At 41.1% G+C, this 17,059-nt stretch overlaps 1 protein-coding gene across 4 annotated transcripts; it reads left to right on the top strand.

The window, feature by feature from the left end:
• The first annotated feature begins 3 nt into the window (after nt 1-3).
• On the top strand, nt 4-14,133 carry IL4R (interleukin 4 receptor). Of its 4 annotated transcripts, XM_053992180.1 has the most exons (12): nt 16-97; nt 349-598; nt 1,888-2,018; nt 3,544-3,657; nt 7,105-7,246; nt 8,117-8,268; nt 9,327-9,481; nt 10,041-10,197; nt 10,882-10,981; nt 11,566-11,635; nt 11,776-11,852; nt 11,953-14,133. In XM_053992180.1, exons 4-12 carry the CDS (start codon nt 3,588-3,590, stop codon nt 13,691-13,693), a joined length of 2,664 nt encoding a protein of 887 aa, XP_053848155.1. In that variant the 5' UTR covers nt 16-97; nt 349-598; nt 1,888-2,018; nt 3,544-3,587; the 3' UTR covers nt 13,694-14,133. The 4 variants fall into 4 exon arrangements, with proteins under 4 accessions (XP_053848156.1, XP_053848157.1, XP_053848155.1 ...); XM_053992181.1 differs by lacking the exon at nt 349-598 and having other exon boundaries at nt 4-97; XM_053992182.1 differs by lacking the exons at nt 349-598; nt 1,888-2,018 and having other exon boundaries at nt 11-97.
• The last annotated feature ends 2,926 nt before the right edge of the window (nt 14,134-17,059 follow it).

Raw genomic sequence — 17,059 nt, forward strand, 5'->3', positions numbered from 1 at the left:
GCTGTGTGGGGGCGGATGGCGGCGGACCGGGCCCGGGGCAGCGCCGCGTCCGGGGTCGGGAGCGCCCAGGTCCGGAGCGGGGGCCGGTAGACACAAGGTACGTCCGGCGGCTCCTTCGTCCTGGTGTCAGGACCGGCTTCTTCTCGTTACTTGCGCTTGACGTGCCGTTTGTGCGGTCTGTGTTTTCCTCCGTGCCGGTTCTGGGAAGGGCGGAAGGTCTGTGCTCCCTCCGGAGCTTGGCCGGCCGTATGTCCCTGGGCCGTCCCGTGCGGCGGCTCATGCTGGAACCCGCGGCCAGAATCGCTTCTCTTTCCTTGAGGCTGTTTAACGCGAGTGCTCATTTTACAGAATTTTACACAAAAAGGTGTAATTCTCCGAAGCGTTGTTCCTGCCGGACGTGCTGCGCGGTGGGCGCAGCAGCCGCGCCTCTCCCGGGCCGCGTTGCCGATCGGAGCCGCTCCCGGCCGGGCCCAGCCCGGGGCTCAGGCTGCGCCCCCCGTGTGCCCTGCAGAGCTTCGGGCCGGTTCGCGCTGAGCGCCCGGAAAGGAGCGCTTTCTGCTCAGAAGGCATTACCCTCTGCACGGATTTTCTTTTCAAGGTTTGATGCAGAATCTGTTGGTGAAACTTCTGCTTTACTCTGTACCGCTTGTCTCATTTTATTTAGCGTTTATAGTCAGTGCTTTAAACTAGAGAGTAAGACAAGTTGTGCATCAGTTTTAAAAAGAGGCAGTTTTAAACAGGGAATGATGCTTCAGCTGTACAGTTGCCGCAACGGTGCATTAAGCAGTCTTGTTTAACATGACCTCTTGGTTTGGGCAGGACTTACTCTTTGCACATAACAGTTTTGCAGGTTATACCTGTTAATAGAATGTGACCCTAATTTCCTTAGAAGACCAAACCAAAAGTTAGTACCGTTTTTCTTGATAGTAAATGAAATAATCCTAATCATATCATATTTTTTTTCAAGAAACAGAAAGGTTAAGTGATCAAAGCATGTAGCTTGTGGCAGTAACCATGTAGATCTGCTTCTAACCCCGACAGAGATTTTTTTTCCTTGTTTGGGGAAGTGACTTATGTGTTTACAATTTACTTTTCTCAAATATATCAGAGTTACTAGGTTTGCTGCAATTTTAGTATTGTCTATATGTGTTACATACTTTTTTTAAGATTGGTATTTCATTGTCTGGTATAATGAAAAATTTAAGAGGTAACAGGCAGAAGAGTTGTGGATGTTTTAAAATTTTCTCCTTTTGCAGTTTCATTAAAGCTCTGGCTTAATTCCATTTTCATCCACATGTGCAGATCCATTCTTCCATGAGAAGATGGTTTTGGTCTGCCATCTGCTCATTTGGATATGCTTACGTGGTTCAGGATTCTTTGCCAAAGTTCTAAGAGTTCCAAGAGTTTCTTGGAACTCCAGCCATGTGGCAGTATTAGCTAACAGTGGAAAGCAAATGCTTTCTCTCTTGAGAATTCCAGGAAAAAGGGAAATGAAGGATTTTTTTTTAATTCAAGAGCAGTTGGCTCTTTTTTTCTGAGCAACAGCAAAGGTGCTTGTGTTCTTTTAAAAAAAATGTATTACTGTGCTTAGCCACATTTCACGTCTTCTCAGACTATGAAAAAAACTCAGCTCTTGAGTAACAGTTTTCTCGAGCTCTTATGAGAAATTTGTCTTTCAAGTTTGTTCTTTATTACTAGATGAGCAGTAACTGCCCCAGAGAAGGTCAGAGAAGAGTCTCCATTCTGATCTTCTATTTTGACTAACAATGTCTGTTACATTCACATTCTCTAGACAGAGAGACATAATTCTGTCTCTTAGGATTTCTTGGAGAAGCACAGAGAGAAGAAAACAATCTTTATCTGTGCTCCTTTGTTTTCCCCATGTAGAATATGGGATGGAGATTGTTTACCTGAAGTGATTGCTGGGTTGGATTCTGGTGCAGGTTGTTTGGGTTCAATGACCAATCGGATCCAGCTGTGGCTCGGACTCTCAGCAGAGAGTCACAAGTTTGAGTTAGGTAAGTAAGAAATAAGTATGTAGAATAGTATAGTATCTCGTTAAACAGTATAATAATGCAATATAGTATAGTTTAAATAAAGCTATCCTTCAGCCTTCTGATCTGGAGCCAGATCATCATTTCTTCCCTGAGTCGGGGTCCGCTGCCTTTTTACTATAAGTGTCCTTATCCCTTAACTTCTAAGATGGATATTTTCAGACAAGACAGACTCACGTCTGTCAGATATATGTAATATGATTCTGCTGCTTGGTTGGTTTGGGGAAGAGAGTATTGAACCACCATCCACAAATACCTTTCAGTGGTCTTTTCTACTTCAGAATCTGACCAATCTTATGCAGAACACCCAATACCATTCACCTGCTGAAGGAGATTCCTCTCCTCTCCTCTCCTCTCCTCTCCTCTCCTCTCCTCTCCTCTCCTCTCCTCTCCTCTCCTCTCCTCTCCTCTCCTCTCCTCTCCTCTCCTCTCCTCACGAGGCTTTGAAATAAAAACTAGTGTACTACCTGGGAGCCCTACAGGTATAAACAGAATACCTGAAGCTTGCAGGCAGCAAAAATACTCTGTCCAGATATGAAAGTTAGAAAATTCCAAAAGCATGAGATGAAGGGACCAATGGGTTGTGTCTTAACAATGTGCTGCTGAACAAATTTTATCCCTCTTTATACTGAAAGCAAAGCCAAAAGCATATTAGTTAGCATGACTTCACTTACAAATTTACCAGAATTTTAAATGCATCATATCCATTTGTAGTGATATGAAAGCTGGTAGCCTTGTCTTACACATTAAGTAGCTACATTGGTAAAAAAATTTTGGGGACACTTGCTATTTTTAAGTCTGAAATTAATTATTTCATCTGTTTTCAATTTACCTAGGCAGTTTTGCTATGCTTAGGGACATAAAAGCTGCATTATTTTCTTTCTCCAAAGTTGTTATATCATGATTGGTTATAAAAGTTGGTTATATCATGATTAGGTATGTGTTTTACAACTTTTAAATAATTAGTGTTTTAATGAATCTGCATTCTTTTAGAGCAATGCTCAGAGTTCTTTGCTAAAATTCTTTTTTTAAAAAGGTGATACTCAGATTATCAAGGTACTGGTGATAGGACTTGGAGAAAACATTTTAGTCAATAGATTGGACACTTCATTCTTAAATTCTTATATTTATCTGAGTGGAATCACAGGGCTTTGGTGACAATGTCACTGATTTTGGTCTAGTGCTTGCCCTTTTTTACCCTTTACATATTAGCAACCTTTCTTTTCTAGTAGCTAAAGAGAGTAGCTCCACTGCTAATGTCAGTTCTATATCCCCTGTAATTAAAATTTTGCAGAAAAGTCTTCTAGCTCATTTCTGTTCTCCTTATTCTTCTATATGTCTCATTCCATGACATAATTTTAGGGGCCAAAGGTGGGAAACAGGTACAGCAGAGAGTCTGAATTCTAACATCTAGCAGAGTGGTAGGAAAAACTACACCTTTACCTTAACTGAGACAGGGATGTAAGCTTATTATATTTTCTGTTGGCAGAATTGCAGCACAGTTTTTCCTACTGAACCTGACTATTGTCAATAATGGCAAGACTCCCAAGTGCTGCACCATATACCCTGTGGATCCTTTTCTTTTCATATACAACAAATGAAGGTATGTTTGTCAATAATTTAAATTATTATAGTGAAATTTTTCTTGATAACATTTTTCCATGACCACTGTGTAACACTGTTACCACTAATTAACTACTGTAAAATTTGTAACTTCAAATGTCAGAAGTATCCCTGTACTAGAAAAAAATATTAGATTTTTTTTTTTTTAATCTTTATATTGACCTTTTCTATCTGGACAAGAAAAAACTAGAAATTTGCAGAAAGGAGAAGCAGGTTTGGAAAGCCATCTCCTCGTTCCCCAGTATGTGATCTGCACTGGACACCTGGCTTTGAGCCAGCTCTCAGCTAGCCCAGGCAGCTGTGCAGGAAGCTCCGGCGTGCCCTGGCTGCTGCGGTTTGCCGGGGTCGGCGGGGGGCCGTGCTCCCGGAGCCGCGCCTGCGGAGCTGCTGCCGGTTTGCGCTCTCCGCAGGCTGCAGGGTGACTGCCTGCTTGCCTGGACTAGAGCAGATTGGGCAGGCCTGTCTGTGGGACGCAGCAGCTCTGACTTGCCCTGCCAGGGGCAGACAGGGGACAGATCTCTTGTGTGTCCCTCTCCACGGTTCTGTCAGCCTGCAGATGCTGCTGGTTCCTTAAGGGTTAATTCATAAAGCTAAGTTGGCAGAAGCTGACTTCCCATACCCATAAACATGGTTTGTCTTCATTGCATCTTTTATGATGTTTGATTAAAAATACTAATGAGATATATATATATAGTAATGGTTTTCAATAATGCATTTTTATTTTCTGGAAAATGAATCTCACACTTTGCTTTCTGTACTTTCTTAACTAGTTCCACAGTAGTCTATAGTTTCTTAGATCTCCTTTTGTTTTATAAAACAAACCAAAATAGTTAAAAGACAATTTAAAGTACCCTATCTCTAAAAGAGAAGGTTTATTAGCTACTGTCTTACATACTATGAAATAGTGCAATTTGAATTAATGAGAGGGATCAAGGTTTGCAAGAACACATTGGCAGGATTGTCTGGTCTAGGTAATATCACCTTTTCATTTCCCTAAATTATATTTATCAAAGTTTAATTTTATTGTGTTTTGTTTGTGTTTGTTTGCTTAGTTAACTATGCATTTTAAGTTTGTTCAGCATTGTGTACTCTTTGAGGATTAAAAAAGAAATTCAGTATTTCAATTCTCTCTTTTAACTATACAAAGTAAAAACAAACCCTGTACTGTATATGGTTTCAAAAGGAAATTCTCAAATATCTGAGCTTTTTGAAAAAAATATGTGTACCAGAGATGAAAAAGTGAGAAGGTGACAGGAAAAGAGCAGATAATATAATTTAGAGTTCTGAAAAGACATGACAGCACTGAATGGCAAAATAAAGTAAAAGTGTTATTCATCACAACGGGAAGAGCTTCATTTAATTGAAATATTCTTGAAAGTGCAAGATGGTTAACAGATTAAAAATAATGTCATTCATCTTTAAGGACCTTAACTTGATAGTACTTCTGTTAAAAGTACATCTTAAAGTGAGAAAAGGAAACTATTAATAAAATTAAAAATGGCAACCAAATATAAACAACATCAACACAGCAATGATTATCGTAAAATAAAAAGCAGTATGACTGTTAAAGAGTTGTGGGAATTTGACTTGCTGCTTTTTTGATGAGTGGTAAAGAATTGGTACCATGCAGGAAAAAACGGGAACCTAACATAGTACCGCCATGCAGAAAGGACATAACAGCAATAATTGTTATCTACAGGATAAATATTTAGCCTTAGTAACTACCAAAACATTTTCTAAGTATTTGAGCACTAATAAAACCATGAATCACAGTCAGTTCTAGGTTTATAAACAGTCAATATACCAGACAACTTAGAATCCAAAATTTTTAGATCCCATTGTGCTATATATCATATCCACTAAAAGGTATCTGGCCATCACATCTTACATTTGCAGATCCTGTACTGTATCAGAGTATGCAGAAGTCGAATCATAGTAAATAACACAAGTGGACTATAAAAAAATAGAAATGTAGGGAAGATAAAATGAAATTTGGTACTTTCAGCAAAAAAAGTGTGGGAGGAATAATCTGAAATTTAGGTACCTATTGGAAGGAATAAGCCTGTGAAGCAGAAGTGGCTGAAGGACAAAGGCCTTGCAGGATGTGAATAATTGGCAAATGAGTCTTGAATTTGCAATGTAAATGACCAGCATGGAGAGTTGGTAATGTACTGAGCCATGTACACAAAATTTGGTCCTGTATAATTGCCACAGAAAACGTTCTAGTGGAATCCCTTTGGAAAATCTCAGATAATCTTAATTAATAGGATTCAAAAAAACAGGTATTTTAATTTTTTTACAGGAGATTGACATGTAAAGCAGAAAAGGATTTATATTTGTATAGGTTGTGCAAGAAAAGGGAGATACTGTTATTATTTACCTGTGAAAGAGAAGTCAAACATCAGAAAAGGCAAATAATTGTCTTGGATGATAAAAGTTTTAGCTATTTCTAGCTATTTTCTTATGATCACATTCCAGGGTCCAGTATCAGGGTTGGCACACTGTTAGTCCAAATAATAACATGGCCTTACTGTCACCTAGCTTCTCCTCTTCTGTTCTGTGTATCACTCTTGTGGAGCACATTGAAATAAAGGAAAGTGAGGCTGGAAGGGATACTGAGGATTGTGGATTTTATTTCCACTTCCAGTTCTATCAAAGATATTTTGACCAGTGTATTCTATTTTTTGGTTAAATACCGCCAGTGAAAATAGTTATAAACTTGAACGTTGGAGTGCAGACACTGTGCTTTTGTGTACCTCCTCAGTGCCTGGCTCAGTGTGACTCCATCTCTCCTCAGTCTTGAATGCTCTCATAACAATGATGAATAGAAGATAGAACAAGAAGTACTGAGTGAAATGAAGTAAAGGTATATACTAGAAGAAAGACTGTGGCAGGGAGATCTTCTAGGCACTGGGGAGCTGCTCTTGGGAGCATGCTCTCCCATGCATTTGGGAAGCTTAGACCCTTAGAACCTTTTACCTTAGTTGTAGGTAAGACACAAGTCACAACTGTAAGCAGTGGTCCTGGTCTGACTCTGTTAATTATCTGCATTTTTGGCTTTTGAACCTTTTGTATTTAATAGGTGGGATGATGCTCTTTTGTAGTTTAATGCTGATACGTCTTAAATAGAGCCATTACAATTGTATTTTCTGTTCTTGGAAGTCTGTGTTGGCTGAAATGTACCTTTCTATCTCAATATTACTACTGCAGACTCTTCCTGTCCAAGACCATAGACGTTGTCTCCAGAAAGGTGGAGACAGTCTTAATGCCCCTCTTTCCATTTACCCAGACACAAAAAAAACCCAGTGTTTCCACTTAATTTGTAGAGGTGTGGCAGCTCTGTTTAGATGGAAAAGTTAGTATTTCTGCTTAGTCCAATGTAGTCTCCTGATTCTCTTGCTTCTCATTGTATGCTGCTTTCCCCTAGTTTTGACTGCAGGACACGTACAAGAATTTGCATGCTTCACTGACTATGACAAAGAACTGGTTTGTCAATGGAAGGTGCCTGCACAAACCAATTGCTCCAAAGAATTCGTGCTCTGCTACAGCAAGGAAACTTCTTCTGTGTCGTAAGTGTTTAATAAGATGTTAACACTGCCATTGTTAGAGTTTCATATATCCTATAGCCACTCTTGGCTTTAATTCGCTCCCTCTACTGTGGGCGTCTGGGACAAAATGTACTTCAGATTATTCCTTTTAAAGTAAAATGGATTATTTCCTTTTAAGTAAAATGGGTTTCTGCAATTAACAGCACCCTCAGTTCAGTGGTTTACTCTTCTGTAGAACTCTCTGCTCTCTTAGGTCAGAGGAGGGATCAAGTCCTACTGGTAGGAGTGGTAGGGCTCTTAGAAGTTTACAAAGCCTTAACTTCGTGCAAAATTTTACCTTCTTCATGAGAAATCTTTCTTGGTTCACTGGTCTATAGAATGTGTGAAAGACACATTCCACTGAAGGCCAGGTGATTGTTTCTGCATACAGTGTGGCTCCATGTTCAGGCACAGACTGTTGTCCCTTTTCTGAGCAGAGCCAGTCATCATCTTTTAGACAAGAACATGCATCTGGGTTCTTCTGTCCCTTGCTGCATGATTTCACCACACCAACATTCAAATAAGCTTGCTGATACACTGCAATAAACCTGTTTCTCTACTAACAAGCTGTTAGTATGTTCCTTTAGAAGCTGAAGTGTGACAAAAGGTTGTATTTGGGATCAATCCTTGGCCTTTCTGTCAAGTTTTTAATTTGTGTGATACAGATATCCAGGGGGTAGCTAGGAAGGGTGGGTTGTTTGGGCATCTCAGTTTTGTTTTGGAAACATTTCGGGGAACTGACTTTTCTCAGTTCTGATTAGTTACACATGTTGGGAAACTTGATTTCACCTTTTCAAGCAATAGTGTGTCACATTCTCTTAAACATCACATAATTTTGTGCCTGTTTTTTAGAAACACGTGTGTTCCTGAGAATGAAAAAGACAGTTTAAGGTGCACTTGTACAATATATCCGGAATATTTTGTATTAGGCCTCACGTATATTCTAGCCCTACAGTTCAATGGCACTGATTCGTGGAATTACAATGTAACACCAGCCCTTGTTGGTAAGAACTTGTTTACTTTGTCATTGTAACATCTGGTTCCAGGCTTTGCAATCCTAGCTAACTTCTCGTTCATATCCCCAGAACAGTTTTTGCTTGTCAGATGGGCAAAATGTCATGGCAGCTTAAATGCAAAATCCATTTGTTTTAGAAACCTGATTCTGGATTAGATTCTTAAGGAATTAATGTAAGTAATGGGGAAGGCAGAGAGTGATTGTTCCTCTAGCTGTACCCTCTCAGCTGCGAGCCAAAAGAAGTTTGGGGACTTAGATTATCTTTAGTGCATTTTACTTGTGGCTTACAAGATGAAGAGGAATCATGCTATTTTCAGTTTCTAGAAAGAAACTAGGCTATCCCTACTGAAATTTTTCCCATTCCTGTCTCTGTCATACTCTTATTTTTCATGCTAGTTGAACCATGCCACATGAGCAGAAGATTTTTTGCAGTAATTGCTGTTGGATTTTAACAGCCAGTGATAAAGAAGTTGAAGAGACTGCTCCTAAATGGGACAGAGTGTAGACACAGTTCATGTCTCCGCCTAGAGCCCCAGTTTGGTCAGAACAGTGTGCTTGTTGGTAACACTTGTTACCTTAAACACTCAGAAAAAAACATTTTCATACCTTAGGCAGGCCAAAGAGCTGGTTCTCTTCAGAATACTTGATTGATGCTGTTGCTTATCTGCCAAATAAGCAGAGGTCCACATCGATTTTCAAGAGACAGGGAGCCAGGACAGCTTGGCTGTGATGTTGGAGCTCTGTGTCCACCTGGCCTCACAGCTGCTACTGTCAGGGCACAGTTGTTCCTGTTTCTCCAGGCTGAAAGCTGCATCCAGTGCACCAAAACACCATGCTTGCAATTGGTTCAGCCAGCTTGAGGAATCAGTGCTTAATAAATACCCTCAAGTTGCTCAGGTTCAGCCTCTCTATTTTTGTGCTGCAGCATAGTGAGAAGGGCTAAGTGCATTGACTGTGATGATATTCTGGGCTCTGGTGAATGCTTCTTTCTCTGCTTCTCTCTATTAGTGCTCTCCCATTACCCTGTTCTGTATTTTTAACACACAGTTAAGCCGAGAGCCCCCAAAAATCTTGCCATTGAGAAAGCTGAAAATGGTAATTTCAATCTGAGTTGGGAGGAGAGCTACTCTCATCCATCCTTTCTCTCTGGACAGCCAGTCATCTATGAAGTGAAATACTGGAGGAAGCAGCACCCGACAGAGGTAAGAGACATTCAGTCTCTTCATTTTCTGTCTCTGGAGCTTTAAGGTTTAAAAAGTCCTCTGGAAAGTCACTTCATTAATGATAATGTAAGGGCCAGCCAGAGCACAGTGATCCTGATTACACACTTGCCACAGTTCACTTTGCCACCAAGATGGTTCAGCTGGGTGTCAAAGAATTGAAACTCTTCTGACTGCCACCCCAAAATGGTCTGCTGCTTGCAGTAGGCAGGGCAGAGATTGAAAATACAATGCTTCTATTCCCTGAACTTCATTTGCACCTTGATATCAAGAAGCTGGAGGTTGATGGCTCTGTGGGGCAGGTGAGTTCTGAATAATCCAGCATTTCTGGGCTGAGCTGCTTCTGGTAGCAGAAGAATATGCATGTGGCAGGTAAAAAATGCCACCTGCTGATGACATGAATTGCAGTATTGTACACAGTCATTCATTTGTTCATTTGTGAAAGGTCACTGAAACACATAACACTATTGATATGTAGTTGCTGTCACTAACCCTTCACCCTATAAAGAAATCAAAGTGAACTTTCTCATTTTCTTTTCAGGTTTCTGTAAAAGCAATTAACTACCAGGCAAAAAGCTTTGAGATTACTGCAAGCTCCTTGAAGAGAGGCTACGATTATGTTGCAAGTCTCAGGTGTAACTACGTGGACTACCCAGCCTACTGGAGTGAATGGAGTGAAGAAGTTGAATTTCGCTATGGTAATAGTGTCAGAAGTAACAGCTTGGTAAAAGGATGGTATATAGTCTTACATACTCTGCTGCTCTCTTGGAGGAAAGTTATGGACTCATCATCTTCATCATTTTGAATGTAATGTGAATACATCTGTAAAGGCTTCCAAAGACACTAAACACAGATAGGCAAATCTTTGGGAAACCAAGGAAGAGAAGACCAAGGGAGGTTGGATTGCTTAGCCTTGTGAAAAAACAGGCTGAAAGGAATCTGTTTATTCTCTATAAATATTTCATGAAATAGACAACAGGGAAGTAGAAGAGATGTTTGAACTAAACAGCAGCATTGATGTGAGAGCAAGTGAGTATAAATGAAATATATATATATATATACATACTGCAAATAAAGCAGTATTTTAATAGAGGTAGGAGGGTTTATAAAAACCCCTGAAGAGCAACAGAGAAAACAAGAAACATAGCTGCACTACAGTGACAATGATAATGCCATTTTACAGTACCTGTGCCAGGTCTCTGACACACTGCACACCATCGCTGCTGGCAGCTGTGGGGGTCTTTGTTAACGTGATGGAAGCTTTATTTTACATCCTCTAGAAGAGCATTTTTTTGAGTTGCAGAAGAGCAGCAAATAATTTGGTATTGTCAGTACTTGCATTTAGATGCACATTCACATGTAAATATTTGCTTGTTTAACAGATTACCAGGTGAAGGCTGAAGACATTCTGCAGATGGCTGTGCCCACATCCTGCATACTGATCTTGGCAGGATCCATAATTTGTTACTTCTGTTTCACCAAGTAAATATCCTGCTTGTTTCAGAGTTTATAGAGTAACAGTTTATACACATATCAGTATTGCTATTGGTGACAAATTCCTGGTAGCAGAGAAATCTAATGTTCTGGGTTTTCTCAGCACCTTTATCTAGCTGTCTGTGAGCAGAGATTTTATAAACACAAGCCAGTTTTATAAACCCTGTCATTTTCTGAATAGTCTGATTAGTCTTACTAGAATAGACTTATTACAGTAGGGGTTGTCAGACCCTGGTCTTTGCTGGAGTTCCAAGTAATGATGGCTAAATATCTTCATTTCTTTCAAAAATTTTTAAATGGTAATGTGAAATTTTTAAATGGTAATGAGATCCTGTCTATTTCACACATCCTTTTAAACATGATTAGAAGAACAGGTGACTGTCATTGTGCAGAGCAGTCACATACCAAACATACAAACATCTTTGCACTGGTTTAATGAAAACCAGGAGATGCCCAAAATGAACACTTTCTGTTGCTGATGCCTAAGAGGGAAAGGAGAACAGAAGAGAGAAATGTACACTGATTAAGCCCAAGTGCAGTCAAAACAAGTAATTTTCATTCTTCCCTTGCAGAGTGAAGAAAGAATGGTGGGATCAAATCCCAAATCCAGCAAAGAGCCAATTGGTTGTAAAAAATGTCAAGGTAATTTAAAAGCTTTGCAAAAAAGACCTTTTCCTGATCATAATAAGTAGAATATATAGTAAATTTCCATTGTCTGTCTAGTATAAGGGATACTAAATACAGCTCATATGTGTCCTAAATCTCATTTGTATCTTTATTAGTTTTCAGTTTTGTGCTACTTTGATGAAATTAAGTTCCCGTTCCAGGACTTAAAGCAAAGTCACATGGAACAACAAATGTAAGTAAGATTTTTTAAAAAATCACTCTGCTTTACAGCATAAAATTGTTTCCTCTACCATAAACATTAACTGTCCTTTCCTTTTGACTTCCAAAAACAGAAGCTGCAAGAACTGTCTGGCTCAAAGTTTGTCAAGCCAAAACTTCAACGGAAAAGATAACATCAGAAATGTTGAGAAATCTTGCAGTTGCCACAGCAAGTCTGAAGAGTGGTTGCCAAAAGGCAGCAGTGCAGTTTTAACCCCTGATACAATACCAGTTGAAGAGTGTATAGAAATCTGTGTATGTTTAACAGACAGTGAAACTGAGAGTCAAGAAGAAACTGGCAACCAGATCACCATGTCTGAGCCTTATGAGAGCAGCATTGGTGCTTTCAGAGAGCACCCTGAACACAATGAGTTACTAGCTAACATGTTTGATGCACTCCTGGCAAATGAAAACAACATGCCAGACAATGAAGGCCCAAACATCCCCACAGCTGAGAGGAAAACCTTAGAGAGCATTGGGTCAGAAAATCCATCACAGCAAAATCCAAAAGAAAGTGCAGCCCAGAGTCCACAACCATGTGATATTTCTCATACAGCTCCCCTTTTCACCAAAGCCTCTCAAGATGACTACAATTGTAGTACAGCCAGCAAAGAGTCAGAATTATCAGAAGAATCCTTTGAATCTGGCTATCAGAGCTCCAGCATAAATTCTGCTTCTCTGGATGCAAGAGACCTTCAACAAATGGTTCATCAAAGCCTTTTTCTATGTAGTTCTGAAAGTGAGCTTGACTCTTGTGTCCTGATCCAGGAGTCTACAATTAAATCATTGTTTGGAACCAAAACAGACAGAATAAACAGCCCTGCATACAAGAGTTTTGATACCCTTGTATCTGCATCCATGGGATTGTGTGGTTCTGCCTACAAGAGCTATGACACCCTTTTGTCTCCATCCCTGGAACCCTGTGGCTCTGCCTACAGGAGCTTTAATATGCTTGTGTCTGCATGCAAGGAGCCAAGCAGCTCTGCATACAAGAGCTTCAATGCCCTCATGTCTCAGTCGATGGCTGACAGTAGCCTGACTCTGGGCTTTGAAAGCGTGCCTTCCTCACCGCCTGTGAGACAGTTGTCAGAGACGCCCGGATGCAGCTGCAGAGATCAAAGTGCTCAGCCTGCTAGCAATCAGTTGTGTTGTAACAACTACAGATCTCCCAGCACTGAGCTTGATTTTCCAAGCACCTGTTCAGAACATTCTGATTTTCCATCTTTCTCCACACATGCAAATGAAGGTGCTTCAGCTTTTCTTTCAGAGGAAGAAATGCATAAGCAAGTAATATATCAAAATGTTCAAAGGAAAGGCAATATAATTTCTTGCCCCATTACACCTCAGCCATCTGGCTGTCAGCCTTTTGGTAGTGCAGGTAAATGTAATGGTCTATACTGGGACAGTGACAATGAGGTTATGTCTACATCTCTATATGAATCCTTTATTAATCTGTGCAGCAACCTGAGTGAAGTACCTCCAGATCCTGCAATCTATGAATCGGACCCAAGGATAAAGGACAGTGTGTGTTTGACTGTTCAGGGTTCTGACTGCACCATTGTCCCGGGTTTAGCATCTAGTGAGAATGACACACAGACTAGTGATGGCAGCTCTTGGATCAACAGCATTTACGATCTGTATGGTGATAGCAATGATGAAAATACCAGCAGAGATGAACAGCTGTTGCACTTACTAGAAATGAAATGTCAAGATTTAAACAGCAGAGAAAGAGCTACAAAGGCAACAAAATGGAAAAGCTTTAACCCTACTGGTAAAGTAATGCAAGAGGGTGGTGATAACAGGCTAAAATACTGACTTCCACTGCCACTCACACAACCACTTGAGGGAACTTGGAGACGCAGGAGGAAGTGAAGAGGTGCTGAAGCATGCAGACGGGGGCGGGGGGTGTGGCTCAACAGTCAGCTTACCAGCATTACTGGACAGTATTGGTAGCGCAACTTAGACAGAAAAACTGCAGAGCCCCTGGAGCTCCATGGCTCAGACAAGGTGCTACTTTGTCATTTTGTGAGTAACTCCTATCCTTCTGACTCTCACACCATTCACAGTGAGGACTCCAGACTGGCACTTGCAGTTAAAAAAAAAGACCAGTGGAACTGTTAATGGAAAACAGCAGGAAGAATGAGGAAAAAATGAAACTTTTGTGCAAACCCTTGCCCAAGACGACAACTGCTATATGGAGGTAGCCTAGCCAAGACTGAACTAGTCTTTGGAAATAAACTGTATGGCAAATTGAATTGTTGCTTGTTATTTCAATCTTGACTGAAGTGAGGGCTGCTATAGGTCACCCATTATTCATTGGGTTGTAGCACTTACACCTGCCTGGGATTGGCAGCTGGGACATGGTGCAGACCCCTGGGCACAGTTGGGTTTGGAACCCAGCAGTGGCAGCCACAGCTCTACAGGGACAAAGTCAAAGCTGCTGTCTCCAACTGTGAGAAATCTCTAAAAGGGAACAGCAGCTGCAGGAGTTCTTAAAACAGCTCTTGTGATTATTGCCCTGGCTGTGTGTTGCTTGGGAAGCACACAAAGGTTATGTGGATTGTGCTGACACACCTGAAAGTGGGATATAGGTGCAGGTCCAAAGGGAAGGTGTTTGATTTATCACACAGCTTCCACAGCTTACTTCTTTTGGGGTGGGGGATGTTGTCCTGTGTGCTTAGCCCTGGCATGGGGTGTATGTTTCTATACCTGCGCAATCAAGACCTGAAATAAAGATTACCATCATTTGCACTTACACAGTGATATTATTGGTCATTGATTAGTTTCTTATCTTGTAGAAACAAGCAGTTACTTCAGCAGCTATTAAAGGAATCAGGGATTTCTAAGCAGTGTTTCTTCCCAGAAGGATTATCCAATGTGTGGTCCAACACCCTACCTTAGTGAAATACTTTTTTTAGCTTCTTGTTCTTGTCCAATCAGAATGGGAATTAGCCCACACATTAAAGGCACTATGTACTTCTTGTTGGATAATTATTCAGGAAGTTTTACTGACAATTTCTCTACAGCATAATTATATATTTCAGTATGGTAAATTCCACCCTGTTGGCAACAGCATAAAACAAACAAGAACCGTTAAGCAATGGAGTTTTTCTATTGAAATCTATACATCTATTCTTATTTAGAAAACTCTGTTTGTAATGCTATTCATAAGAAAGGAAACCATAATGCTAAGCACAGCAACTGGTACTGCAAATCTCTCTTCCAAGTTGGTAAAGTAGTAGAGGTGTCTATGTAGGGACACATACATAGCACCCGTGGTGCTTTCTTTCCCTTCTACACCTGTGCTCTCTCTTGCATTCTTTGTGAGAAGAAAGATTTTGCCTCCATGAAGGCTTGTGCTTGGCTGGAGAGGTCTGCTCAGGCCAACTTTGCTGCAGCACTTGCTTCTCTGCTGAGCCCTAGTTCCATTCTGCCTTTCCCTGGCTTTTTTGTTCCACATAGCTATGCCCTCCAGTCTGCACATTTCCATATGATGGTTTTCTGTGTGGGGTTATTCTTCCCTTTCTCTCCCTTCAGTGTTTCTCTGGTGAAATGGAACCTAACTCTCAGAGAAGGGGGATCCCTGTTCCTATGTCTTTGTATAACCCAGAACTGGAGACAGATGGTGGGGTTGAGGGGGCAGGTGTCTGGCTCGCCCTCTCCCTACAACAGGCATGGTGCCTGGCTGTAGTGTGAGCTGAATTTCCTGTTCCATCCTCTAACCCTACCACTTTTGCCATCCATAGCTGTTGCCAGGCTATGAAACCCAGGTGGGTTTCAAGTGACAGATTTCTAGCCCAAGCTGGTGATCTGCCCCTTGCGTGGTGAGTGGGAGCTGTGACTTTGAGCTGGCACTGAGAGCTCTGGAGGTCACCACTTGGGGACCAGCCTGTGCCTGCATGCTTATACAGAGAGGCAGCTCAACCTCCCAAGAGAGGAGCTTTGGTACCCTCCAGGCATGTCCTTTTTGTGAGTGAAGGGCTCCTACCAGGACAGGGAATTACTGATCATGGTAAGCATATATTCATTGGTTTTCAGTTTGTTTTGAAAGACTGCCGTGCAAGTGAAGGCTTGTGCCAAATTTTAGCCTAGTTATAGTGCTATTTATTACTTGCTCACAATCGCTCCACATCTTTCTCACCTGTCTATCTACCAAATACTAGCAACCTGACTCACCATGAGTGAAATAGGTTCCTGAGAAAAAAAGCCAGTGCATTCACATTTCAGGAGAAATAGTTCACTCCTTTCCCATTGCAGAAATGCCACAGGCTTGGCTTCTTTTCATTTCTCTTCTGAACAGAGTTAGCTTCTTGGAAATACACACCTGTAAGGATCAGCTGTTGGCAAATTCCCATGAATCATGAGGTTTATCATTGCCCATAGAAAACTAACAATAACCACATGACAAGGGTGATCCTAGTATAGAGCAGGACCCTGAGGATGTGGAGTCAGGTTCCTGGGGGTAGGGACAAGTTAATTTAGGGTGAAGGAGGGGTCAGCTTTTTAAATAGCTTGACTCTACATCTTGCTTTGTGACCTTACATTGTTGAGGCAGGGTTCAGGGATGTCCAAGTGTTTGCCACCATGAGCTACAAACTTTATATAAGAAAACCGGTTCTTTTAAGTGTTGCAATGATAGGGCCAAAGGAACAAAGGGTTAGAGAACTAAATGGTTGTAACTCCCAAAACCCTGCTCCCTAAGGTTTACCTCTGACCATGGAATTATGTGACAAAACTCCTTAATGAAGAGAGGCTGAGAGAACAGTTTGTTTTCTCCTAACCAGGTCTTCTCTGTAGAAAACCTTTTAAGGGAGCGTGATTCATGCAATTTGTGTTCTAGCCCTGACAGAGGTGCTTCCAAAGTGTGTTATTTTGTATGCAGTTGCTTTTACAAAAAATAGGTAATTTTTATTAATTGTTGGGAGGACTATGGCTAGGCAATGCCCAGGCATGTGTGCCATGCATGCACATAAACATACAGATCATATCTCACCTCTGTAGATTGCTGAATACAAGGTCTGCCCCAGGCTCCCACGTGATGATGTATTTTGATCTCACATTACCCAGAATTTTCGTTTCTTTCAGCACGCTTCTGCAACTGAGATCTTGCAGTCATGGCCACAGCCCTCAAGGCCTCTCCTACTGCATCTAAGTCATAAGGTCAGAAGCTGGTTTCTCAGC

This window comes from Vidua macroura, chromosome 16 (assembly GCF_024509145.1).
Source record: "Vidua macroura isolate BioBank_ID:100142 chromosome 16, ASM2450914v1, whole genome shotgun sequence".
Lineage (NCBI taxonomy): Eukaryota > Metazoa > Chordata > Aves > Passeriformes > Viduidae > Vidua > Vidua macroura.

What these genes read in the sequence shown, in the direction of transcription:
- IL4R (XM_053992181.1), top strand. Translation starts at nt 3,588, where the DNA reads ATGGCAAGACTCCCAAGTGCTGCACCATATACCCTGTGGATCCTTTTC. An exon ending in GGAAGCAGCACCCGACAGAG is followed by an intron (nt 9,482 to 10,040) that starts GTAAGAGACATT and finishes TTTTCTTTTCAG; the next exon opens with GTTTCTGTAAAAGCAATTAA. An exon ending in TGGTTGTAAAAAATGTCAAG is followed by an intron (nt 11,636 to 11,775) that starts GTAATTTAAAAG and finishes TATCTTTATTAG; the next exon opens with TTTTCAGTTTTGTGCTACTT.